Genomic DNA, 24,540 nt, shown 5'->3' on the forward strand with positions numbered 1-24,540 from the left:
CAAGTAATAGGACACATGAAAGACTACAAGTTGACCTCTAAACTGCTTAAATAGGAAATTTTAGTGTCTGACAGTATGTCTTTCTTTAAAACTGATGCAAACTAAATATAAGATTTGATAGCGAATAGCCAGCTAAAAGGACTTACAATACCCATTTATTTACTCAGAGTTCTTAGCAGCTGTTGACTTGGACAGTCTCATACTATGTACCAGCTGAAATAAGCCAATCAGACAGACTTTTCTTGTGAAACCCGCTATGGTATCTTTGTAAAATATAAGGACAACAAGAAGAAATGAATGCACCACAGATAAGGCATAATCCATGACAATAGGTAATACCACTGCAACATCTGATGGTTTCCAAAAGTTTACCTTTTAGAAAATAATTAAAATATTAGCATTTCTTTACTTTAAAATTAGAACTAAGGCCAATAAACAAAGGATAACTAAGGACAAAACCAAGGTCTGTAGAGATACACATCATAAGAGAAACTGCACTGCACAAAATTTTGCTTTTAAAAAACCCTATCTCTACAGAGAAATGGTTCATTTATTTGCCTTTCTGAGGAAGATTGTATCTTTATCTATCTAAGTCTTAGCTGAATTGATGGGAACAGAAACTAACAATACAGTGTGTTCATCTGCAAATTTAGGCAGGTGAAAAGCAGTGCATAAAGAGCCGGACTTAAAAATATGCAGAAACTCAAGTTCAAAATAAATATGTCAATACGTAACAGCCCATGAAATATGATTTTTTTGTAGACTTTCTCTGGAAAGTAGTTATAATAACCTCTACTTGTAATAACCCCAACAATAAATTACACATGCTAAAGCCTGCAACTCAACTATATTTAAAGAAATGGAAAGCCATCTTACCTGTGTTACTGTTGGCTAAAGTTCCTTGACTTCCTATCATCCCTTCATTCCTGCCCATCAGTCCTGGCTGAGGTATCACTGAATAAGGGTTACTCGTTCTTATGGGTGGGAAAGTTCCTGCACCTGTTGGGTTCTGCAGTGTGATGTCAAGTGGTAAATTCTGGTTTGGTAATAACCTGCCCAGTTGCCCTGCTCGTGGGTTATTAAAAGCTAGACAGGAGGAGCAAAGAAAAAAGCAAAGTTACAAGAATGGAAACTCTACTTGTAAAAAAAAAAACAAACCAAACCCAAACACACTGTAAGCTCTTGGGCTGAGCTGTTTAGTGCTGCATAATTTACCCACTCCATATCTGTCTGAGAAACATCCCTTCTTATCATTTTTATGTAAATTTCAACATGGAACATTCTGACACTAAACCAGACATGACTTATATTTTTAAAGCTTCAAATGATGTAATTTAACTCACAGAAGAGCCACTACAGCAAAATATACCACTGTGTGATGTGCATACTACTGCCAATCAATCTTATACCTGGTAGGACTGTAATTGCGTACAGATGTCATCCTGAGGCAGACTGTTAGAAATTATCTCAGTTTTTAAAGATTTCCAGCATAAGCTGTGCCCCTTGAGAAGTTACCAAAATTAAGGACAGATTGACTGTATATCAGATTCTGTAGCCCCGTTTCTACATCTCTCTCACAAATGTTTTATTATATTTTTGTCACTAAAATAAATACTTCCATGATTCAGCAACAACAAAGTGGCCCAGAATCAGAGCCATGATACCATAATATTCTGACAAACAGAACCACACTTGATTGTTACTGTTGCCTTTATATAACTATTTTCTTCTATTGAAGTGTTCTGTGCTCTAAAATTTAATCAGCCACTGCAAAGAAAACAGCAGCCTCAGAAAAGTGAGCTTCAGACCTTGACCAGAAAGCATCTGGCTCAGTTGGTGTTTGGGCAATGTTCCAATGCCTGAAAGCATCCCCTATGTGCACAACCAGTTCTCAAACATGAATCACACACTGACCTTGTGCCTACGATTCCATTTCCAATCATATCAACAAAATGCATCCAAATAAATTAACAATTTTTGTGCAATTATAATTTGCAATACTTCCTTACAGCTTCTCCAATGTGAGTCTCTGATAAAAATGCATCCTTAAAACAACTTGTGCATTTTTATATGCATCACGTTATAAAGCAGTTAAAGAACTTCTTTCTTATTTTAAATCAAAGTAGTGATACTTTTGAATTTGAGAACATAGATGAGGCTTATTAAGCTTGTAAAAAAGTATAGAAACATCTTACTACAAAGATGTCTGACTTCTTTTCTATTTTACAAAACCAGACTATAGGAACATGTTGTATTTATTTTTAATGTAAGTTCTCTGCCAGGTGAATGTGCTTACACACTTGTAAGAAATACATTGTATCACATACACCTGATTTCTAGCCATGAGATCAAAATTTTGTGGTGACTCTGTTCAAAGAAGGAAACAGAACTTATATATGAGACAAAAATGACCTTCCCAAGATTGGGGGCATCATAAAGTCTAAGGATAGAACTAAACACAAACTTCAGCGACAGTTTAGAATAGTATTACCCAGAAGGTGGAAAAAAAAATCACATAGATGAGTAAGTTATTATATGGATAGCTTTGCCAGCACCCATTGATCCTACAAAACGGAAATCAGCACAAAATAACAGCACAGTTGATGAGACGTGATGGTGCCCAGATCACATTTTTGAGTCTGTCAGGATGGGACTGAAGGAAGCTCCCTATCCTCCCCACAACCAACTCCAGCAACCTGGCAAATTTAGCAGCTTTCGAATCATATATATCATATATATATCTATAAAGATAAAAATATTTCAAGCATTTTCATGTAAAACCTGTAAGATCAAAACTAGAATTTTTTCATAAAGAAAAATCTAAAAACTCAAACCTCTTTTGGAATTCTATACGATTTGACATTCATCCTATATTGCTTTTCTGTGAGCACGTAAGAAGCCACTCGCTATTTCTGTGTGTTTTCTGTATGCTCTTCTACTGACAACAAGGCAGAAGGTTCCTTAGGAGAATCAAGCACAGACATAAGACTGAGCTGGGGGGTGCAAAGTTTTAGGGTTTTAACTTACATGGGAAACAGGAAGCTGCTTTTACAGAATTGTTGCCAACCACCAAGGCACTTTCATTTAAAATCATGCTGTTACTATACTGCCAGTAGCTTTGAAAGCAGATTTAAAGTTAGGTTAACTCTGGAAAGTCAAGTCTACAGTGAAAGGAACCAGCAGACTTTGCTTCAGAAATAATACACTAAAGTTATCAGATGCACAGAGATTTCCTTCTGACTTACGTGCTGGTGCTGTTAGTACCCCCACACTTACCAAACTGAGTACATTAAATGAAAATATCTTTCTCTGAGCAACAGTGTTAAAATCTGTAGTAGTTTAAATGCAAATTTAAACATTGATACTTATTAATATTAATATGTATCTAAACATCGATAAGTAACAATTTGAGTTCATTTGAGAGTGGCATGGTGTTATTTTAGTAACATCAGAATAACTAAGAATATTATCTAAGCCCAAGGTTTAACAGAAAAACATCAATGTACATTTAAGGAAGAGATGCTGCCATCCTAGCCAAGAGGAGAAAAAAATAATGAAGCAGTGGCTTTTAATGGTATTTTCTTCAACATTTGTAGCTGATAAAACTCTCATCTTGCTGACTTTCTATCATTGCAGAGCGGTAGAACAACATTTCAACACAGATTTGTAAGTTTATTAATAAAGTTAAGGAATACTAACAGCTGGAAGTGACTCAATTAAAAGCCACAGTTTCAAATTAAACTTGGGCATTCCTCTTAATCATATGTCTTTCTACTGGTCTTGTGGTTTTAGAAGACAACTCTCCTTCATGCTTAGAAAAACCTCTCTCGTCCCTTTTAGTGCAAGAGTTGCTGGAAAGGAGCTATCTGCCTTAGAATGAAACACGTGTGCTCTCCATGCGAAAGCCCCCCAGAGAGCAGGTTCACCTATAACCACAGAGGCGGGTGTTTAATTTATTTTGAGGTTACCCTTAAAACTCCTCGGAGGGCACAGACTTCCACCACGGCGAGTGAATTAGACATAACCTCCGCACATGTCAAAATGGGATGACCGCAGATGGCGCTATGTCATCACACAAGACTAGACCGGGACAAGGAGTTGCCTGGTTCCTGCCCGGCTGACCCAGGGGCACCACGACCACCACTCTGGAGGTTTGCGAACTTGGCCTACACACGCGCAAAAGGCAGACTCACTGCTCTGTGAAATCCTCATCGCTGGTTTCTGGGTGGCCACAGCCGTGCCGGGGCTGCTGTCACTGGTGAGCTGCATGAGGTCATTAATGATGGCTTGCTTGTCAACCGAGCCCGCTGGCGCGCCTGGGCGGCTATCTGGGAAAAGCTGTGGTAACTGGCTGTTCTGCAGGTCATCCAGAATCTCCTCCAAGTTATCCAATTCACTGCCTGGCTGCAATAAAAAAAACACAAACCCACAGTACACATCGCTGCTTGTCTGCTGTTGGCGTCCTGCTCACACTGAGCCAGGCAGCCTGCAACCGTTATGCCCACACTGGCTTCGGATGCTTCCTGCAAGAAGCTTGATGCGGAGGAAACTCACAGTTGCCAAAATGGGACTGTGCAGGCCTCCCAGGGCTCGTCTGCTTTGCATTTGGGAAGCCTGGTGTGGCACTGGCACCCCTTCAAAACCCCATCATCGGGATATACAAATCCACAAGATCTGCACCTCAGGCAAAGGAGAGATTCTCCCTGTGCACTCAGTGACTGGTGCAGACAGCAGGGATAATTTGGCAGGGGAAGAGATCCAACAGCGATGAAGATGGGGGTTTATGTAGGTAAAACCAATATTCCTTTCAGCACAGTCGTATTTCTAGTCTCTTTATGACTTGATTAAAAGCATACGATGGAAAAGTTGCTTCATGGCTAAAACAATTCCCCATACACATTTCCTTTTTTATATTCAAAACCTTAAAGTTAGCTGGCAAGAAATAAAGAATTCAATGTAGTTCTATAAATTAAACCTGTCAACTAGATACTAGATTTAGGAACTTATTTTGCTTACAACATCCCAAATCAGTGAAAATAACTTCTCTACAGTAAGAAAAAAAAAAAAGGAGAAATCTTGTTACATTCAATTAATTAGAAACTAATCATCAAATGAATATGGAAAAAAAAATTAATATTATACTAATATAAAAACTGACCTGCATGTTTTTGTTAACAATGTTGATTTTCACCAGTATTTTTTTTTAAGCTTCTCTGTCTATAAACTCTCAGAATCAAAATCTTTTTCTGACTGAAATGTAGAACTTACTACAAGTACATTCTTCGATCTTACACTACGAAATAGGGTAAAACTCTTTTGGGTAATAATTATCAACAGGTAGTCCAGTCTCAGTTACCACTAAGTTGCACAGGGAAAATTCCATGACAGTATATATAACAAAAACCTACTCAAAATCAGCACCTTTGTTAGGAAATATGCAATGACGGAAGAGGCAGAGAGTGAGCAGCCAGCTGTGAAGGATGGGGAACTGAGAAATAACACCACAAACAAGCATACAACTGAAATACATTTCTTCCTGTTCTTTTTCTTTTTTTTCCTACCACCACATAATGAACTTGTTGGTTATTGAGAACAAGCTTACAATGTAGACCACACAATAACATAGAAATACCCAAGATGGTGTTAAATTACCTACCAAGATTCTCTCAGCCTAGCTAGGAAGCACTGCACATTAGTCTGTGCTGAACTCCTCCTGCCACAGCTAACCCACTCCTAGGAAGGCCAGCTATTTTATTCACAGGTAGCTAAGATGCCTCAAGTTTACTTCTCTATAAACCTTTTTTTTGGATGGCTGACTGCAGATAAATGTGGTATTACTCTCTACTCCTTCCACATCACCTTGTACTCTTACAGATTGGAACATATGGTGCAAAAGAGGAAGGCATTCACTCCATTAAAAGGCAGCATGAGGGTGATCTGGAGGCTGATGTTATTGGCAAACTGGTAGGAAATCACAGAATCAGACGACTGGAAGAAATTTAAAGCCTCAAGGCAAAATCACTGCATGCCATTCCCTACAGAAATTCAGGTAGCTTCTTGTTAAAGACATCTAGTGACAACAATTCTACAGCTTCTTCAGGGAATTAATTTCTGCACTCTGCCATTCTTACCACTAGAGGTTTTTCCCCAGTATCAATTCAAAATCTCCCCGACTGAAAAGGTAGATGCTTCCTTCCTGTAGTATGTTGAATCTGGAGAACAATTTGTGTCCCCTTCCTTTTTCTAACCTTTTGAAAACACACACTGTTTGGGTTTTAAGATGAAGTTAATAATCAATCTCAACTTGTTGGAATTTTTCAGCATATAATCTGTTTTCTAAACCTATCATTACTCTTATTGCTCCTGCAGACTGTCTTCAGTTGATCCACACTTCTGCTGAAGTGCCATGTCCAGAACAGGACTCAAGGTGAAAACTTAGAGCTGCTGAATGAAGCAAAAAAATCACTCTTTTTAATTACATGCCATTACTCATTCTCTCTCATCTTGTGGCTCACTATGATCCCTCAACATAGCTCTGAAAAGGTCCTATCCAGCCAGCTGTCCCCTCCTTTTTTTTTTTTTTTTTGAAAAAAACTCCAAACAAACTATGACACTATTCTTGACTAATTATAACAAATAGCATTTGTTCACCCTGAAAGTTTTCCTAAGATTTTTCCTCCAAATATCCTGGTTGGAGCTGAATTTGAATTCTGTCCTCCAGTGTATTTGCAAACATTTAAGTGTCATGTATGCTTTATCAAGCATACATTCTGTTCTCTCCACAATCTCCTGTAGCATCTCCATTTTGACAGTGAATCCTTAAATAACTACTTTGTGTGTAAGGTTTTCCAAACAGCTCCCTACCCACTCATAGCAGTTTTGTCTTCACCATCTATCTCTAATCTGCTTATGAGGATGCCACATGTAAAAGTGCCGAAGAGCCTTATTCAAAAGAAGACACTTGGCTTCTCTTATGCCAAAAAGCCCACTACTCACTTGCAGAAGGAAAACAGGTTGGTTCAACATTACCTGCTTTTGACAAAACCCCATGCTGATTTGCTGCCTTCCAGGCACTTACAAGCAGCTGGGCAGACACAGCACACCAACAGAAAAGGTAAAGCCAGGAAGAATCAAATGTGATTATAAGACGCCTAAACCATTGTGCAGACAGGTGATAAACAGATTCAAAAAGGTGCTCTGAAAGACAGCTGTGAGTGATGTTTATAGAAGCTGCATTTTCAGCACTGGGAGATCTGGTACAAGATGACTGCAAGAGTCAGTATAGGAGATTGATGAAGCATATCATAAATCACAGAAGAAATTAAGACATATGGCCTTCATTAAACACATTTGAGACAACAGTGAAGGGAAGTTTTATACGTTGCAGGGTTTTTTTGTTTGGTTCTGTAGGGAACTTTTGTGTCTTTCTTCTTCCTTTTTTTTTTTCTTTTCTAAAAAAGACCAAAAATCCCAACAAAACCAACCAACCCCAAAACATTCTGGTTACAGCAATTCTTTGTTTAAACATTAAATGTAAAAAATCCACCAGCAAATCCAAAGCAAAATCAGAGAAGAACACATCGATCCACATGTGTCAGAAAACTGCACTCCCTAAGATGCTTTTAAATCCCCTCATGAAGGGGCAAACAAAGGCCAAATACAACAGATATGTTATAACAACACAAATACATAATCTTCCTCTTTTTTTTGGTAACATAATCAAATATTTAATTTTTATTTTTGATGAGGTTTCTCAACTGCAGCAAAAGCTCCAAGATAGTTTTAGAATTAATGCCAAGCTATGACATCAGCCTAAGTCTTTCCAGACTCACACTCAAATGACACCACATGCACAGAAACTAGCACTAAAATATCTACTTGGTTAGTTTAATAGCAATTTTCTTTTATATATTTTGTTAATGGTTTAAATTGAACTTTATGTGAATAGACGGCACACCCGAACGCCCCTGTAAAACAATTATTTGTCATTAAAAAAACCCCAACCTGATAAAGTGCTAAGCATCACAAGAAAGTTCTCATGCACCTATTTTCACTATCTCCAAGCAATGCAATTACAAAAGTCTCTGTACAACTTGGACACTTAAGTGCTAGAAAACACAAGAAAAATAGAACTTAGAAATATTTTCAAGTTTGAAAAGGGTTCTGCTTTTGAAGTACTTATCATGGTCATGCAGAGAAAGGCAGGCTGCATTAATTGCTTACAGAATTTTTTTCAGCTCTACTGAAAGGCAGTTACACCTCTACATGAAGTTTAACACAGCAACCTTTGTAAAACAAAGTCTAGCTTCCATGTGTTGTAAAAGACTAGATAAGATCCTAAGCTCTTTGGAGATGGGCAATGTCCATGCCTTACACTGAGACCCTGTATTCCAAACTTCCTATATACATACATTTATTTAACAGCCATGTATGACAGAAGCATCTGGGACTTTTTCCGTGCAACAGAAGTCTTTTAATGGGGACAGAAATTGAAACTATACCTGCCTTATATAAACTCCAAGTTAGCTCATGGGCAAAACACTTGACCATAGAAGGTAAACAAAGTCAAACTCCTGCTCCAAACTGGACATAAATTAGAAGATTACAAAATGAAGGAAGAAGTAAATCAGGAGTGGAATCCATATCATCTTTTTCTCCCTGGTAACTGCACTAAACATACAATTAGCTAGAAATTGTGTTGTATTATCAGGCTAATCTACTACTAACTCCTGGAAACAGAATTCAAATTGAAAGACATTCAGAAAATGGAATTCCCTATTCTAAGGTTTTGATAGAATTTCAAGAAGAAACCAATGTCCTTCATGAATTTAATGGATTCTAGACATCAATAAATAGTTTTTTGGGAGATGAGTGGCATGTGTAAAGAAAATATGTCAGTATTGGAAAGATACTGGTTTCCACATAAAGCAAGAGGACAACATAGTGTGTGAGGAACACCAGAACAGTTCCCGAGTTTTAGGACAGAAAGGTAAATACTTAAGATGATTTCTGGGACAGCACTGGTGGAGGCTGTGGAACTGCAAACTCCCTGTCACACAAACAAACCGTCTATATTGTCTACTGGCTAAAAGAGAGAAGAGTACACTCCTAGAGAAAAGGATTTGAAACCACAATACGCCAAGAACTTTCTCAGAGAATAAGCTGCTTCAAATTTCTACATCTTGCTTTCTTCATCTGTAATACAAACATGATAATCCACATAAAGTTTTAGAGAAAAGTTTTGCAGTGCAAAACAATACAGCTGAACAAAATGTTTCTTCAGCAAGGCAATATCTGACATAGTTCAGCACGTGACATTTCTTTGTTGTCCTCCTACACTTTTACTCTCCTTCCTCCCGAGCTGTTGGCCAGTCCTTCTCGGATATGACCATCTGCTGACCACTACACGGGCTACTCCCAACCAGCAGCAGCGTGTGCTGGCTGCAGCCAGAAGCACAAGGTTTTTTTTGAGGGACAGCACAAGCAGCAGTGCATGAGAAAGGAAGCTGCAGGATGAAGTCCAGCCATGCAGCCCTGCAGGAGTCGATGGGCCAGGAGGGAAAGCAGGGGAAGGCAGTCTTATTGTTGAGGGACACCCTATAAAACAGACCTGTAGCAAATCAGGAGTCATGCTTCCACTGCCTTCCCTTTTGAATCGTGGAGAACGATACAATCAATTACGGTGCTTGATAGCAACAGTTCTACTACTGCTGGTGCACTCGGAAAAGCTCCACTGAGCCTTCCCAGCAGGTCTCTCTCTCATCCTCTCCCACACAGCTACTTTAACTGGAATAGTAATCAGCCTTATAGAGCTTGATAACCATCATCCCACCAAGGAAGGGAAAAAGGTACAAGGTGCTGGAAATATTCTCTGCCATTTGAGAAAGGCTTCCTGTCAGTTGCTGCTCTCTCAAGAAGTATATGTTTAAACACACTACCTAGAAGACTGCTATTTTTAGTACAGTGTTGCACTTCAAAGCATTTCCTGCTCAGAAAGTCACACCAAAAGTAAAAGGCGAAAATGTAATGGCTCTGCTGCCTCCCCACACCCCGATCTCCCTTGCAGAGGCCGTCCCACTGCTGCTCCACTGCAGTTTCCAGAGAAACTGCACACTCCAGTGACTAATTACTTAAAAATACAACATTCCTCGGGAAGGAGAAGTTTTAAATAAACCTGCAAAATAGGTAACACAAGCACACGGCTAATTTTTACATATGGGAGGAAGAAGCTGGGGGAGGGGAGGAAAGGATGCAGGAGGATGGAATAATTTAGAATCTGTGTTCTAGTCTTGCACTAAATAGTTCCAGCTTTGATCTAAATTTAGGCAATGAGCACTTCCTGTGGGAGACCGTCTCCAAAGCTGAAGAGTTTTTGATGCTAAATATTTTCAGTGATTTTATAATTGGGGTAAAGTGGTTATTTGCTCAAAGGCGTGGCCTCCAGCTACATAAATGCTTGCATTATTTTGTATTCCTCTCCTGCTCCACACTGGACTTCTCCTGTTTATTCTATCCCAAGTTTTACTGCATTTTAAGTAGGTTTTAGAACTCCTATTTACAACCAACGGGAGCACAAAAGCCCTTCATCACAGCTGCAGGACTGGCTTCCCCCTACCTCGGTGCTGAGGAAGCTCCAGCACTTTATCACAATTCCTGCACTGCTTCGTGGGTTTTCTGAACAACCCCAACTCTGGGACCTTCCTGTATCTTGGGTTCCCTCTCTGCTGGGAAACAATCTCTGTCTTCAAATTTTAAGAAAAGGCATTACATTCGTATTCTATACTCCAACCCCTTCATATCCCCCTCTTGACCCCAGAAATCTGACGCCTAAAAAGAAAAAATGAATAGACTAGTCCCTTTACAAAGTTTGTAGTATCGAGGACCTGATTTTCAAATGCTTGAGGTTTGTAATGCTTGTCCACTTTGTCTAAGCTAAGTTTTAGAGATACATGTTTACAATGAGGGTAAGATGCAACTTGCCTATCTTAGGTCATGAAAAAGTAAGGCAGCTAATTTAAAGCAGCTGTCTAGGCTACCACTAGTCAATTGGAACATCACTAGAGAGTGGCTCACTCTCCCTGTTTTATACACACATCAGCCTACATAGCTAACCAAATGAGATAGCTCTGAAGGCCATGCTTTTGATCTAATTAGATGGACATAATTTTTCGGTGATTACAGATTTCTATGTTCTTATCCAGTATCAGATACTGAGGACTAAAGATCTCCGCCTTCACTACAGTATTATCTGAGATGATGCCATAGACATCAATATATAGAATCTGAACTAGAAATTGAAATCTAATTGATATTTTTACAATAGTTTATTCTTGCCAGTTTAGCTGTGAATTTACTGATAGCTGTGTTTTTCTAGCTTAACAAAGCCTAAATTCTCACAGAGAATCTGACCCCTCCCTCTACAGGCACTACAAAATACCAGCTGTATAACTAAACTAACATCCAGGCCTGAGGATTAATCCCTGTGGAAATTAGTGTAATTTGGCTCAGTTTCTCTCTAAAGCATGGGAAGGACAGAAAAACCATAATTTCTCCTACATAACGGCAATAGCTGTCAAATTCCGTTGAAACAGAAGTAGTGAAGTAACCTTATGAGATGCTTAGATAACTGAGATTTTAACAATGCTGCGTCCACGCTGTAGTGGCATGTTTAGCCTTTACACTGTGGTTACAATCACTGTTGAAAGAACTGTCTACTGGTTAGAAACTGCCAAAAGGGCAAAGTAAAAAAAAAAATAAAAATAAATCCAATGTTGTAACTTAAGTCTAAGAAAATGTTGTCTATCAATCCTCGGCTTCAAAATACAATAGAGGAAATATTAACAATTATGTATTTATGTACACATAACAAAAATTTAATACAATAGATTTACAAAAATAACAAGCTCAAACCCCGTCTGCACATTAGAAATACACAATATTTTAAAAGTGACGGATATGGCTGCAAATGAGAGAATCATGAACATTTGCACAGTGTATGATCTGATCATGATTTACAAACTAAGGCTTTCATGCACAGGGTACTGCCTAGGGATTAATGACCAGCTGTGAGAGTTAATAGTGTAGCACAAAGCTAAGGATCATTAACTCCAGCTAGTTATAAACTCCTCAGAAAATGTCTCATAATAAAATTGATATTGTAATTACTCATTTTATAAATAAGATAAACAGTAATATTGAAGCAGCAAATCACTTTCGCTGTATCCCTTTTTCTTGCAAGGCTCTGAGAACTGGAGCATTCTGGGTGATGTGAACTTAATGCTGAATTCTGCATGAAGGCCAGTGAGATAATACTTTTCAGCATAGGTCCTAACAACACACAATTTATTAGTATGTTAGGCAGCACAATAAAAATCATACAGAGAATGCAAAGAAATTCTGAATGAAAAATTCAATGAAGATAACCTCGCACAGGGAGACATAATCTCTGTGATAAACAATTAATCATCCACAGGAACCTGGGGTTGAATATAAACCCTTCTAAAGTAAAAAAGCAAAACAAAACAAAACAACAAAAAGCTCTAATTGGACAGGAAAAAGGGAAGTCTATTTGCCTTCATTTTAATTTGCAGAGAAAGTATAGCACAAAGACCAGTAATGCAAAGTCGGTAACAGTCCCTTCAAAAAGCTCCTGTCCCTGAACAAGAACCTGCTGTACATGGGAGAAGTGCAGTTGTTATACTGGGCTAGGCCAAGAGCCCACCTAGCCCACAGCAGTTCAACAACAGCCTATGGGAAGAGCTGACAATAGGTTAGCATCAATCACATTACAAATATTTTGTCTTCACGGGATTGGAAATGGTTCCCCAGCTTTCAGTCCCTGCATTATTCCCCTCCCCCTAGCCTGAGTCTGTACTTTTAGACAGTAATGCACACAACTTAATTAACACCAACTGGAAGATTGAGTGAAGACTGGATTTCAAAAGACAGATAACAGCCCCATTAAGGAAGTCTGGAAAAAAATAAGATGGCAGGAATGCAGGCCTAGAATATCTCATTTACATGTCTCATGCTAAGATTTGCTTACCTGTTCGTTAGGCTCAAAGCTTATCTCTTCTTTTTCCGTTCTCATAGCTATTAACTTTGTGCTACCAGAAGGGTCTGTCTTACTGTCCAACCGCTCCAGTTTTGGGGGGATGTCTGGTAAACCAATATCTTTAGTATCATCTTTATCTAGCAAGTAGCGAAGTAGTGCATTATTATTCTTCTTAGGACTTGCTGGCTCCTGTTTAACAGTCACCTCTGAACCAGGAGCTGTGCTACTGGACTCCTGGTTCAGTTCTTTGCCTGTGGCCTCTGCTGTGAGCTTGGCCAAATCTACAGGAGAACTACTGTCCTGCAATAGTCTGTGCAAAATTTTATGCTTCTCCTTGAGCGAGGTTCCATGTGCCGAACCAGACCCAGGCAACGCTCCTGTGGCGTCCTTGCTAACGTCTCCCATGGTACTGGACAATGGCGAAGGCTCCATCTGATCAGATTTGGTGGTCAGCAATTGTAAGAGCTTTGTCTGGCTTTTTCCATCATGCAGTTTATTCTGTCCATCAGGTCTCTCGCCACTAACAACTGGTGGCATGTTACTATCGTTATTGTCTTTCTGTTCTCCTGAATGGCAGCTGCTCTCAGCTTGTCCACTTGTACCTTCCGATTGCTCCCCATAGAGTCCAAAGCAGTCTTTAGAGTCCAGGCTTCCCATCTTGCTTAGCTGGGGAGGATTCATATTCACAGGGGAATTTTGTAAATTTCCCATTTTTAGGTCAGGTGAAGCCAACGATGATCCTAGAGAAACACCGTGGCCCTCGCTGAGGGCCTGAAGTGCATTCAGGGAACTGTTGGTGTAGTTATGGCTATTTCCTGTGCTGCTGCAGACTCCCACGGGTGAATGCAAGCTTCCTGCAGGGGAGAACTGGCTGGGTGGGATGCGAGGACTTCCTGCCACTCCAGGGCTCACACGATGCCTTGGGGAAAGCATAGAGTTTGGCTGCCCTGGGTTCATGCCAGGGCTGCTTTGCGAGGGGCTATTCATTTTTAGTGCATAGTTACTACCCTGAGGAGTGGATGCTTGTATGCTTGACACATGGTTCATTCCCCCTGAACCACCAAACCTGCCTGCCGTCATGCCCATTTGTTCCTTTGGGCCATTTATGGCAAAATTTATATTGCTACTGATGGTCATATCCTGACCTGGGTTCCCACTGCACATGGCCTGATGGGCAGGGCTGCTGGAGCTAATCGGGTTCAATATCTTCCCCATTCCTTGTCCAGTCAAATCCTGATTCATTCCACAGACATTCTGCTCTCTGTGTGGCAAGGGGAAGAAAAACAGCCTATTAGCTAAAACGACAGAGGCCAACTTGCAATTACATTACAGAAAAAGAAGCAAAACCCCAAACCTCACTTTAAAATAACACAACAAACCTACAATTAAAAACAAATTGACAATTTGACAAAAGTAATAGGTAACTCTCAACGTGGCTGCACATTAACAGTATGGTTTTTGAGTACCTCATTAACAAATCAGTAGAAGAGAAGAAAAACAAAATTATACCTCATTTAATTGACAGTCATTAGAAATGCAGATACGTTACAATTTCAGACTCTCTCCCTTTAATGTATATCTCTTCTCTACAATTCAGCAAGAGTTTAGAACTGACAGAAATCTCATCTGAAATATATGACCCAAGCACATACATGTTTTATAAGACAGCTGTGGACAGCTGTATGCTGGAGTTTTGAATTTCTATGAGTTAGCCACACCACAAGCCTGGAGTGGGCTATTTTGTCCACGAACTTCATAAGGAAAAGAAAGTTGAAGAAGTTGCATTTCTACACTATCAGAGTATTTTGATAGTGCTCCAAACCAGCATGTGAGCCAATGGGAACAGTCTGTTAGTAATCCAGTCCTTCATGGGCGTTGAGGAAAAGAGAAGAAAGCAAAAAACCCATTCACATAGGAGCTGAAACTCTTATTTTAGAGATGTAGGCTGTAAAGAGGAGAAAAAAAAGAGAGAGAAACACACACACCGAAAAACCTCTTGTGAGAGCACCTGGAGATCTCTTTTTCTTGGTAGATTTTAATTAGTTTATGGGAGGATGCGAAATACTTCTTACTTCTGTGGTATAACTTAAATAAGAAAAAATAGCATATTCCCAGATGCTAAAAGCTATAGAAAAGTCAGAGTCAAGTAGATTAGGAAGAAAAAAAAATAGGTTCTGAGAAAAATCAGATCAACTCTTGACTTCAAAACCAAATGCTAATGGAACATTTCTAGTATGTATTTTTAATGAGATGAAAACCATTCCTATTTGCACAGAATAAGTGCAGATAAACCTTTGCATTTTGCTAAAGCATGAGGAGTAAAAAACACAGAAGCAAACACAGTAGTGAAGCTTATTGTTCTGTATTTGTTACCTTAGATATGAAGGCAAAGGTGAACAACATCAGCTATAAAAAGAGAGGTGGATTTTTAAAACCTTATTACAAATACAATAGTACCAGTGTTCTGCTAAAAACGAAAAAAAGAGAATGCTTTCAAAGTACCGTTTTTAAAATAATAGTGCTTTGTACATTTTAAAATTTAGGACTTCATGAAATACCAATCATATTCAGTAAACCAAAGGAAACAAAATTCAAACAGCTTTTGGTCAGGTTAATTTCCAAATCTACAATCACTGTAAAATGGTTTCAGTTTTAATTATGTTTAGAGTTGTCTTCTTCCTCTCAAAAAAGTGATATTGCGAATACAGGGAAACAGCATTGTAATTATGATCAGCAAATAAAACCTGAAACAAAATTTGACACAAATATACCAAGGTATGCAATGACTTGATTTGAATTTTATGCTGAAGTACTGAGGTCAGTGATAATTTATCCTTAACATATTAGTATCTATGACTCTATTAAAAACTAACAGTAGTGGCATTTCTCAAAACTGGACATGTGAAAGTCACTACTCCAAACTCCAGAAAAGACAAGTAAGGAAGAGAGACAAGGAGTTAAAATGTGCAGTTTGTCTAAAATGCTGTTCTAATCTTAACATATTCTTTGAAGAAGACCCAGGCCCAACATATGACTCACTATAATGACAGGAATTTAATCCTTCAGTGTTTTCTAGATTTAATTACATTTGGAAAGTTTCTTGTATCTATTATGCAAAATAAAGGAAATTAAAATAGTGAAATTAAGAACATGCGATTAAAGGAAATGTTGTATATTTAACAGTGGATCGTGATGTGAAAATCCAGCACACCAGCTGAGTTCTGAAATAATCTCTGTCTTTTCCTCTGTAAGCATTGATTTAAAAAAATTATTTTGTTTTCATGCTATCAGTTCCAGGTCAACAGAACATCTATCAGCCTTAAACAACCTATTTGCTTTGACAACTTTGTGCTTTCCCTGTCTCTCTGCAGAGTGTGGGTGTAATAAACCACTCAGGATTACCTGTGAAGCATATGCAAGGAGATTACAAGCTGAGGTTCACTAGTCGTCTGAGAACGGATGAGCTTGCTCTTCGTTTGGGCAGAAACGATAGTGCCATCAGACAAGGAAAACCGATAAACAGGACTAAATGCTAGTCCTTGCCTCAGCACTGCAAGCAAGCAAGATAACAGAATTAAATGAATGAGAAGTCATAGGACATGTAGCTTAGATGTTCAACACCTGATGTTCTAAATACATCAGCACCAATACAGCAGACACTGTGTTAATTAAAAAAAAATAAAAAAGAAGAAAAAAGTTGAAAATAAATAGATGGGATGCATATGACATAAAGGATCCCACATACTGTAGGGTGATTAACAGAAAACCTATACGGAGTGACAGAATTAACAGGACAGATACTATGAAATACAGAATATTTCAGGAGTGGACAAAAGTCTTCGATGCCCATTTCACTTTTCATAAAATACATGCCTAACTCCTTTTGTTCCTCATACATTTCATCTGATCATCTACATCACAATGATTAATATAACTGCCTTTAGTTTCTAGATCATCTGTTTCCATTAGCCTGGATCTATTACTCCTTATTGCCTGCCTAAATTATCTTTTAACAGTTATTCTCGCTACTTCTTTAATTTAAAAACAGTACATAAATCTTTTACGTGGAAAGAATTAGAAACAAGAACTGGAATAAGAAATTATTACTTTTTAAAGAACAAATACTAAAATACATAGCAGAAACAGATTTCAAATACAATTACCTAAACCAAAACTAGGACTGTGCTGTCCTTCTCCTGTGTTAGATATGACTGACTACATTTCAACAGATATTCTGCAGCCCTCAAGTTTTGAGTATAAATCAAAACTTCAATGAATTCAATTCTCTAACTTCCATAGCCACTGTGACATTCTTTTAATAAAAAATGAAATCATGCTACAAAAAAGCAAATCTCCAAGCATTTATTCTATTGTTCACTTTTTTGCCATCAATGAACCAAGTCAGATCATTCACAACTCCTAGTCCAAAAAGCTATTACATTAGGATTGTAGATATGGCAGGAGGGAAATACTTAATTTCAGATTTTCATATAATTGTTTAGGGGAAAAATTCGGAATGAAGGACTACAAATGCCTTTAGACGCCTTTAGTTTCCTATTTTTTCAAACATACGCATCTTCTCTGGTTTTGGTTTTCTTTCTGTTTGCTGTTGTTTTGATTTTGTTTTTTTTTTTTAAACTAATAGTATCATCTCATCTTCATTCCATTGCTTGTCTTTTAATGTTTCCTGTTGTAATGAAATGACACGGTTTTCTGAGTGTGGCTTTATTAAATAGTCTCCTCTACAGAGCAACCAGATTTTCAGCCTTACAGGACTGGTTATGATTGCTTTACTTCCCTGTCCCGTCCATCCCCCACGTGTCCTTTTCCCCCCCACCCCTGTTATAAATTGTTCTGCAATGTTTTAAAGTATTATTTAGGCAGTGAGAAAACAGGAAGCACAATTTAAACAACCAGAAGGGGGTTTTGAGAGTAAAAATGTAAAGAAAAACAAAAACCTACAAGTGTGAAACAATACAAAGCAAAATTTCACTGTTAGGCATGTCATTGTTTCAGTTTAACCTTTGGGCACCAGAAGGTCCAAAGCTCTTAACTTTAGCATATACCGCATCAGGAAATTCCAGTACTCAATGCCAACAGGATACAAGTGAAATCTCTACTTAAATCATTTTCCAAACTAATTCTTTAAGCAAACAAGAATGTTTCCGTATTCCTCTTGAGGAAATGCTATTTTTCTGACCATGGCCAATAAAAACTTACCATATATTTTTCACTTCATACTGAGAGTTAATTCAAAACCTTTGTAGGTTTTATTGTTTATCAAGCTAATGGTGGGTTCCCCCCCGCCCCCTGCCACTGTAATTATATGTAAGAGGCCATTACTTTCTCTCTTTCTATTCTGAAAACATAATGACTTAAAAAATTACAAGAGGTTCCTTAGTTAAGTGCAAAGATGCCACTGCCCAAAATAAGCCATGTTTTTATTCTCTGTGCTACAAACCATTACTACTCTCCAGTGCAGGATCCTTTATAGCAAAGCAATTCCAGAGGTTCCTCCTCTTAAGTCCCTTCACTTCCACAAGAAGTAGAAGGCCCTCTCATTTAGACTAATTTTCAGTTTATATGACAATCCTAAGACATTCCTGCCAAATGATACAGTGTAAACTCCAAAACAGATATATTTTTATGTCTTCAGAGATAGCTTAAGAGATAGCTTAGAGAGGACACACTCCAACCTTGGCAGTGGATGTAAAAGCTGCTAATTCTGCCAGGAATCATTTCAAGAGGACTGAAGTAACAAGTGGCTGGATGCCATAACAGAAACTCCTAAATCACCTTTAGCAAAGCCTGGTCCTTACCTGAAACTGCTCTATAACCCCCTACTATAACTTTAATTACATATTACGTCCTTCAACTCTGTCTAAAATCACAGCATAAGGTTGTGAAATTTTTACACTCCTACGGTATACACCCCAAAAGTTGTTACCTAAAATATCACAGTACTTCTGTGCCCCCAACACTGCCAACATGAAACAAAGGTTTCTTGAAAGCAGAACTTATTTAGGAATATTTAACTAAAACTGCATGACTAAAGCTTTCATATAAATATAAAAATATATTAGAAGGAATAATGTGAGATTCTAGTTACAATTTAGTTTCCAAGACTGTGTGCCAGTTGTTTAATGGCCAAGGCAACTATTTCTAGCAGGCCAGGTGTAAACCCTGTTCTACAAACATGAAACCAAAGAATGATGATCCTGCACTGGAAGTATTCCAGTTGTTCCCCACTGGTTTTGAAAGGATTTTCCTGTGGACTGTTAAGTGTTATTTTTTCTTCAGCAATTTGGATGTTTGTTACTAGAATTAGCTGTATCAGGGTTTTATGAAAAGAAAAATCCTCACCCAGTCTTTACCACAGAAACCACCATGGGGAACCTTTCACAGTGCAGTTCTCTCCTACATCTTACCTACTCTTGACTGGGCAGTGTGCTTCTGGCCTATAAAAGTTATCAACTAGATACAGTCAACAATGTACACTTCCAGACAATATGAGTGATGCACCTTTGAAAATTCACACAGAGGGTTTCGCACAAGAAATGATGACAGTTAAAGTCCATTTTTGTAGCGAAAAGAAACAGAGGTCAATGAACTGCAACGAGTGACCTTAGGTTCTGAAGAATAACCGATAGTGAAAGTTTTGGTGGGCAACATACAAGCATCTTTCTAAAATAACTGCAACAATTTGAAGATTTAAAGCACCTTACGAGATGGCAGTTGTAACAGGCAGGCTAAAACAAACAGGGAGAAAGATGCAAAACCTCTCCAGAGAGTCATTAGTGTGTTAGGTAAATCAGCTTTAAAAAGGGACTCTAAGTATCCCTTGATTGTTCCATGTAAAAATAACAGAGAACACAACCAATAGATACAAAACCCAAACAGTTTAAATATAGAAAGTGCTAAAAATATGAAACCTAACCTTCCTGGTGGTGCCTCTTGGCAAAAGATATTTCTCCCTCGTGCTGCGAATGGAACCTCTGAATGCATCTTCTCACCAAATCCTCCCAGCCAGGTTTCATAGCTGCTCGCATAGTACTTGTGTCCAGTGAAGTTATTTTGCCTGACATTAGATAAACATTTGTTACACAGACTATTATGTTTTTGCCCTCTTTGAGGGGAAGGGAAAAAAAACACTTGAAAACTCCTATTTCACTATACCTTGTAGATCCTGGCGAGTAGTAAAGCTCTCTGATGAAGGAAGAAGTGGTCTTTCCTTTACTGGAGCTCTTCTTGCGACACAAATCAAGCAAGACTGCAAATCTTAAAGAAAAAAATGTTACTTCAGTGATTTGTATAGAAAAGGAAGATTTTGTTTCCACAAGGAATCCAGAAGTATTTTTAAAAATAAGAGATTCTGTACCAATAAAACTACAGTTAAAATTCAGTGGTTTTACATCTTTGTTATTTCTACAACACTAAACAACACAGGAGAGGTGGGTTTGTTTTCATTTTTAGAATTAAAATTAGCAAGGACTTCACCACAGCCCACAATTACTGGCACGTGCTTATGCATATATGGAAGACAAGTACTAAAAATATAATATACTGCATGCATACAGAACACATTTCTTCAGCACTCATCATTTTCTACCTTCTAAGCCACGTTTCTTAAACATGTCCCAAATGCTTGCTGTCCCTGAGAAAGCAGCTTCATAATAAGCCACTTTTATTTACCTGAAAACTTAAAATATAATCTGAAGAAATTTACCTACTTGAGTAGTAAATGGGAAAGGAAATGGTAAACCACAATTGTCTTTATATTCTAAGAACTCAAAAAATTGCTCATTGAAACTTTCCTCCCAGTCAGCCACATTCCTCTTGCAATTGCAGTTACATAAAAGCAGGCTATATCTTTAAGGTAAACAGATTGCTTCCATTTCAATTATATTGCTTTAATAAATAGGTGCATGCAAGCGCATACAGTCAGAATCCAAGATGGGAGTACACTTTGTTAAATGAAAACCGAAACAAACTCACAATTTTTCCATTTTTCAGGATTTAGAAGCCAGTTTAGGAAATTTATCTCACTATCAACTGCACCAAAACTGCTGTCCTGCAACAGCATGGAAAGAGAAGATACTAACACAAACTGAAAGCACTAATTACCTTCACCGTCCTCCTTGAAGGAATTTGGTTGAGAAACAGCAAAGCACTGCATAGTTTCATATTTCTGGTGTGCTTCCTGGTTATCATGGCCATCTTCAGAATCAGCAAGAGGTTTCACCAGCATCCGACAATTAAATGTATGGCTATTACGCCTCGGAGTGTCACCAGACCAAGATCCACCATTCACTGAGCAAAGCAAATACCGTATAGTGAGATAATTCTGGAAGCAGTCATTTCTGCTGCTTATCCACAGGAAACTAATCAAGGTGTTTTGAAAACTGGTCTTGTAACAAGTTTGCTTAACACCAACAACAACCTATTTTTAGTATCAGAGCCCAATCCAGCACATAACAAGGCAATTTATAAAATTCTCATATTTTAAAAGCACCGTTAAATTGTTCAGCTACTAGGTTGTGGGGTTTTTTTTTTCAAGTGACTTATAAGAACAAAGTAGAAAAGCAGGATAAAAATCTAAGTATTGGGGCGTCTAAAAGTTGCAGAGTATACTCCCACTATGTAGATGATTTTAATTTATATGCCTGAAAGAAATAAAGCAGTATGTAGGATCTGTCCACTGAATTTAAAAGTGATTAACAAAAAGTGATTACAAAAGTGATGTCAGCATTGTATAAAAATCTGTGTCCACATTAGGAATAGAAAGAAAAAAACCTAACATGTATTTGTAAAACCAGGAAGCAATGCAATCGGGAATATATTGAAACATCGTCTCAGGTACAATGGCAAAGACTGAAGGGATGAGAATGACCTGGGTGCAGTGATGGATAAAACTAAAGCCTAACAGAGTGCTTAAGAGAAGTAAAAAAGGAAACAAAATCCTGTGATACACAAATACAGGTACTGAGCATCAGTCAAAATGAATTAATGTAACACCACATGATGAAACAGCAGGGTCATATTTAAAATACACTTCACTTGTCCTCTTCAGTCATAAAATGCAACACTGGCAGTGATTTATGGGGTTTAGCCATTTACATTTTTGATTCTTCAAGGGTTTATATGTAAAGTCATAAAATGCTAAAGTGAACTGCATAATACTACTTAAACTGCTGTGAGTAAATGAGGTGCCCAACACAGATGTTCTCTTTCTTTTCACCTCCTCCAAAAACCAATGACATTAAAACCAATATTAATATTAATCCCAAAACGGCTGCAATTCACACAAACAGTTTTTGAAAGATAAGGGCAAACATTAACAAGACTAAAAACATTGAAATGAAAATTCCATCATAAGGAGTTTTCTGATTTTTCTTTTATATTCCCTCTTTCTTGGGTCATTCTTAGAACAACAAGCCTAGATGAAGAGCTAACGGAGAGTTCACATAGCTAATGTTTCCTCTTAGTGATTTGCTCTGGATGGAGATCCATTAAAAATATCAGGTAACATGAGTTACTGGGAGTAATTTTAACAAAGAATAATCTGAAATGAGTAGAGGATGCTTTTGAGAATAATATTAATAATTCATATAGCCAAGCCATACATTAAATATAATCAGAGCATATATGATGAAACTATGAGTAGTGGAAGGACATTAACTTAAGTTATTGAAACACCAATTTATGAAACCAAAGTTAAATAAGTAATGGTATGACATGAATAAAAGATATATACCTAAAGATTTTGGCAGCAGGATTTTGACAAATTCATTGTGGTCCCCTACGTGCAGGATGCTATATATGCTTGTGTTCATCAGCTCTTCTTGGTTGTACCTTAGGTACTGTGTGACATTCTCAGAAACAAACACAACATTACCTTCTGGGTTCACTACAAAAAAGAACCCATCTAGGGCCTAAAGGGGAAAAAAAAGTGGAGAGTAAGAGAAACATAGAGATAAAGAATATGAAACACAATAAATACCAAACAATCAGATTAACAAGATATCGAGAAAATAAATATTGCCTTCAGAAGACATAGCTGAATCTTTCTACATCTATCCCAGTTCTTATATTCTTATCTGTAATAGCACAGGACATGTTTCAGACTGAGCAACTAATCTTACATCAAACCAATGTAAAAGTGCACCCCTTGCAAAATAATGAAACCCAGGCATGAAAACAAACCACCACCCTACCCCACCTCACCCCAAACAAACAAACACTAAGAACGGAAGAGGTTGCATGCCTATAAAATAAGAAAGCCAGACCAGAAGCTGGTTCTGCTAAACCTAGACCCTATTCACTCTTTTATGCAGCACAGGGAGTCTGAAACCAGGAAAACATCAGAAGACGTGCTGGCACAAGGCAAGGCAAACACTGGCAGAAAGAAAAAAGGCTCTCTCCCTGTCCCCAGCAGTGCATCTTCAGAGAAGTGAGGCCTGATGCAGCCAGGTGCACAAGGGGTTAAAAGCACAGCAGGGCAAAGAGACCTGGAAGCAGGCAGTGACCAGCAAGAATGGGGCGTTTTTAGACTCTACTCCCAGGAACTGCTTTAATTTTTTTTTTAATTTGACAGTAGTTTAATTCAGTTCACACATGACGCAGCGAACAGGAAGCAGACTTCCACCTCTTCAACTCAGCTCGGTGGTATTCCAAAGGACTTGAACTTTCTGCTCACAAGTGTCTAAATTAGTAATTTCTGATCATTGATTTCACCCTTCATATCATGATGGTGACAACCTGGCTGCAACATTCTTTCCAAGATACCTTCTGTATGTTACCTGAAGCCTAAGCCAAATACTACATCACTTCTACCTGACGAGAACAAAGCAAAAATTTGAGTATCAGTAAGAACTTCTCATGCAAACTTTCTTTACTTTAAGATGTAAGCATGATTGTGGTTGATGGATATATTTCAGGATATATCCCTACAACTTCATGTTATATGGGCAGATAACGGGTGATACATTTAAATTTAAAGCACCAAAATTTTGGTCTAAGCATTCAACTAATAATTAACGAATAGAGTCTTCTAAAGCTTTGCCTGATTTATTCACCTCTCTAAGGACTTGTGGGAAATCACTAGAACAATTGTTAGTTATTGCTTCTCCAGGGATAGAAACAAGTCAGAAAAAAAGGCAACCCACGATTCATTACAGGTTCATGGAAAGTAAGTGGATACGTAATAAACCTGAACTCAGCTCACTGCAACAGTCTAACAAAGAGGAGCTGCCATAGCGAGTGTATACAGGCACGTGGCAATTTTTATACGACCAAACTTATGTACTGTACAACTTGTATATCGGTCTTCACTGGCAGTTCTCAAGTGCACAGACTACAGACACATACTAAAAATACTACACACAACTGGGCAGTTAGCAAATCCAGCAAGTACAAAAAAGAAGGCTAAGTAGGAATTTTACTTCTGCCTTTAGCCACCTAGCAGAAGGCTATGAAGAAAACAGAGA

The 24,540-nt window shown here is 38.1% G+C and overlaps 1 protein-coding gene across 7 annotated transcripts in view; it reads right to left on the bottom strand.

Annotated features, from left to right (window-relative positions):
• NCOA2 (nuclear receptor coactivator 2) overlaps positions 1-24,540 on the bottom strand; it is a 195,152-nt gene that overhangs the window by 28,500 nt on the left and 142,112 nt on the right. For all 7 annotated transcript variants that reach the window (XM_069854222.1, XM_069854224.1, XM_069854219.1 and 4 more), the window contains 8 exons: positions 22,809-22,986; positions 21,179-21,364; positions 20,231-20,332; positions 19,992-20,132; positions 16,457-16,604; positions 13,046-14,315; positions 4,194-4,404; positions 877-1,086 (listed from right to left, as the gene is read on the bottom strand). In XM_069854222.1, coding sequence (XP_069710323.1) covers positions 877-1,086; positions 4,194-4,404; positions 13,046-14,315; positions 16,457-16,604; positions 19,992-20,132; positions 20,231-20,332; positions 21,179-21,364; positions 22,809-22,986 — 2,446 coding nt within the window. The remainder of the gene's footprint in view (positions 1-876; positions 1,087-4,193; positions 4,405-13,045; positions 14,316-16,456; positions 16,605-19,991; positions 20,133-20,230; positions 20,333-21,178; positions 21,365-22,808; positions 22,987-24,540) is intronic.

The sequence above is a fragment of the Phaenicophaeus curvirostris genome, chromosome 3 (assembly GCF_032191515.1).
Source record: "Phaenicophaeus curvirostris isolate KB17595 chromosome 3, BPBGC_Pcur_1.0, whole genome shotgun sequence".
Classification (NCBI taxonomy): domain Eukaryota; kingdom Metazoa; phylum Chordata; class Aves; order Cuculiformes; family Cuculidae; genus Phaenicophaeus; species Phaenicophaeus curvirostris.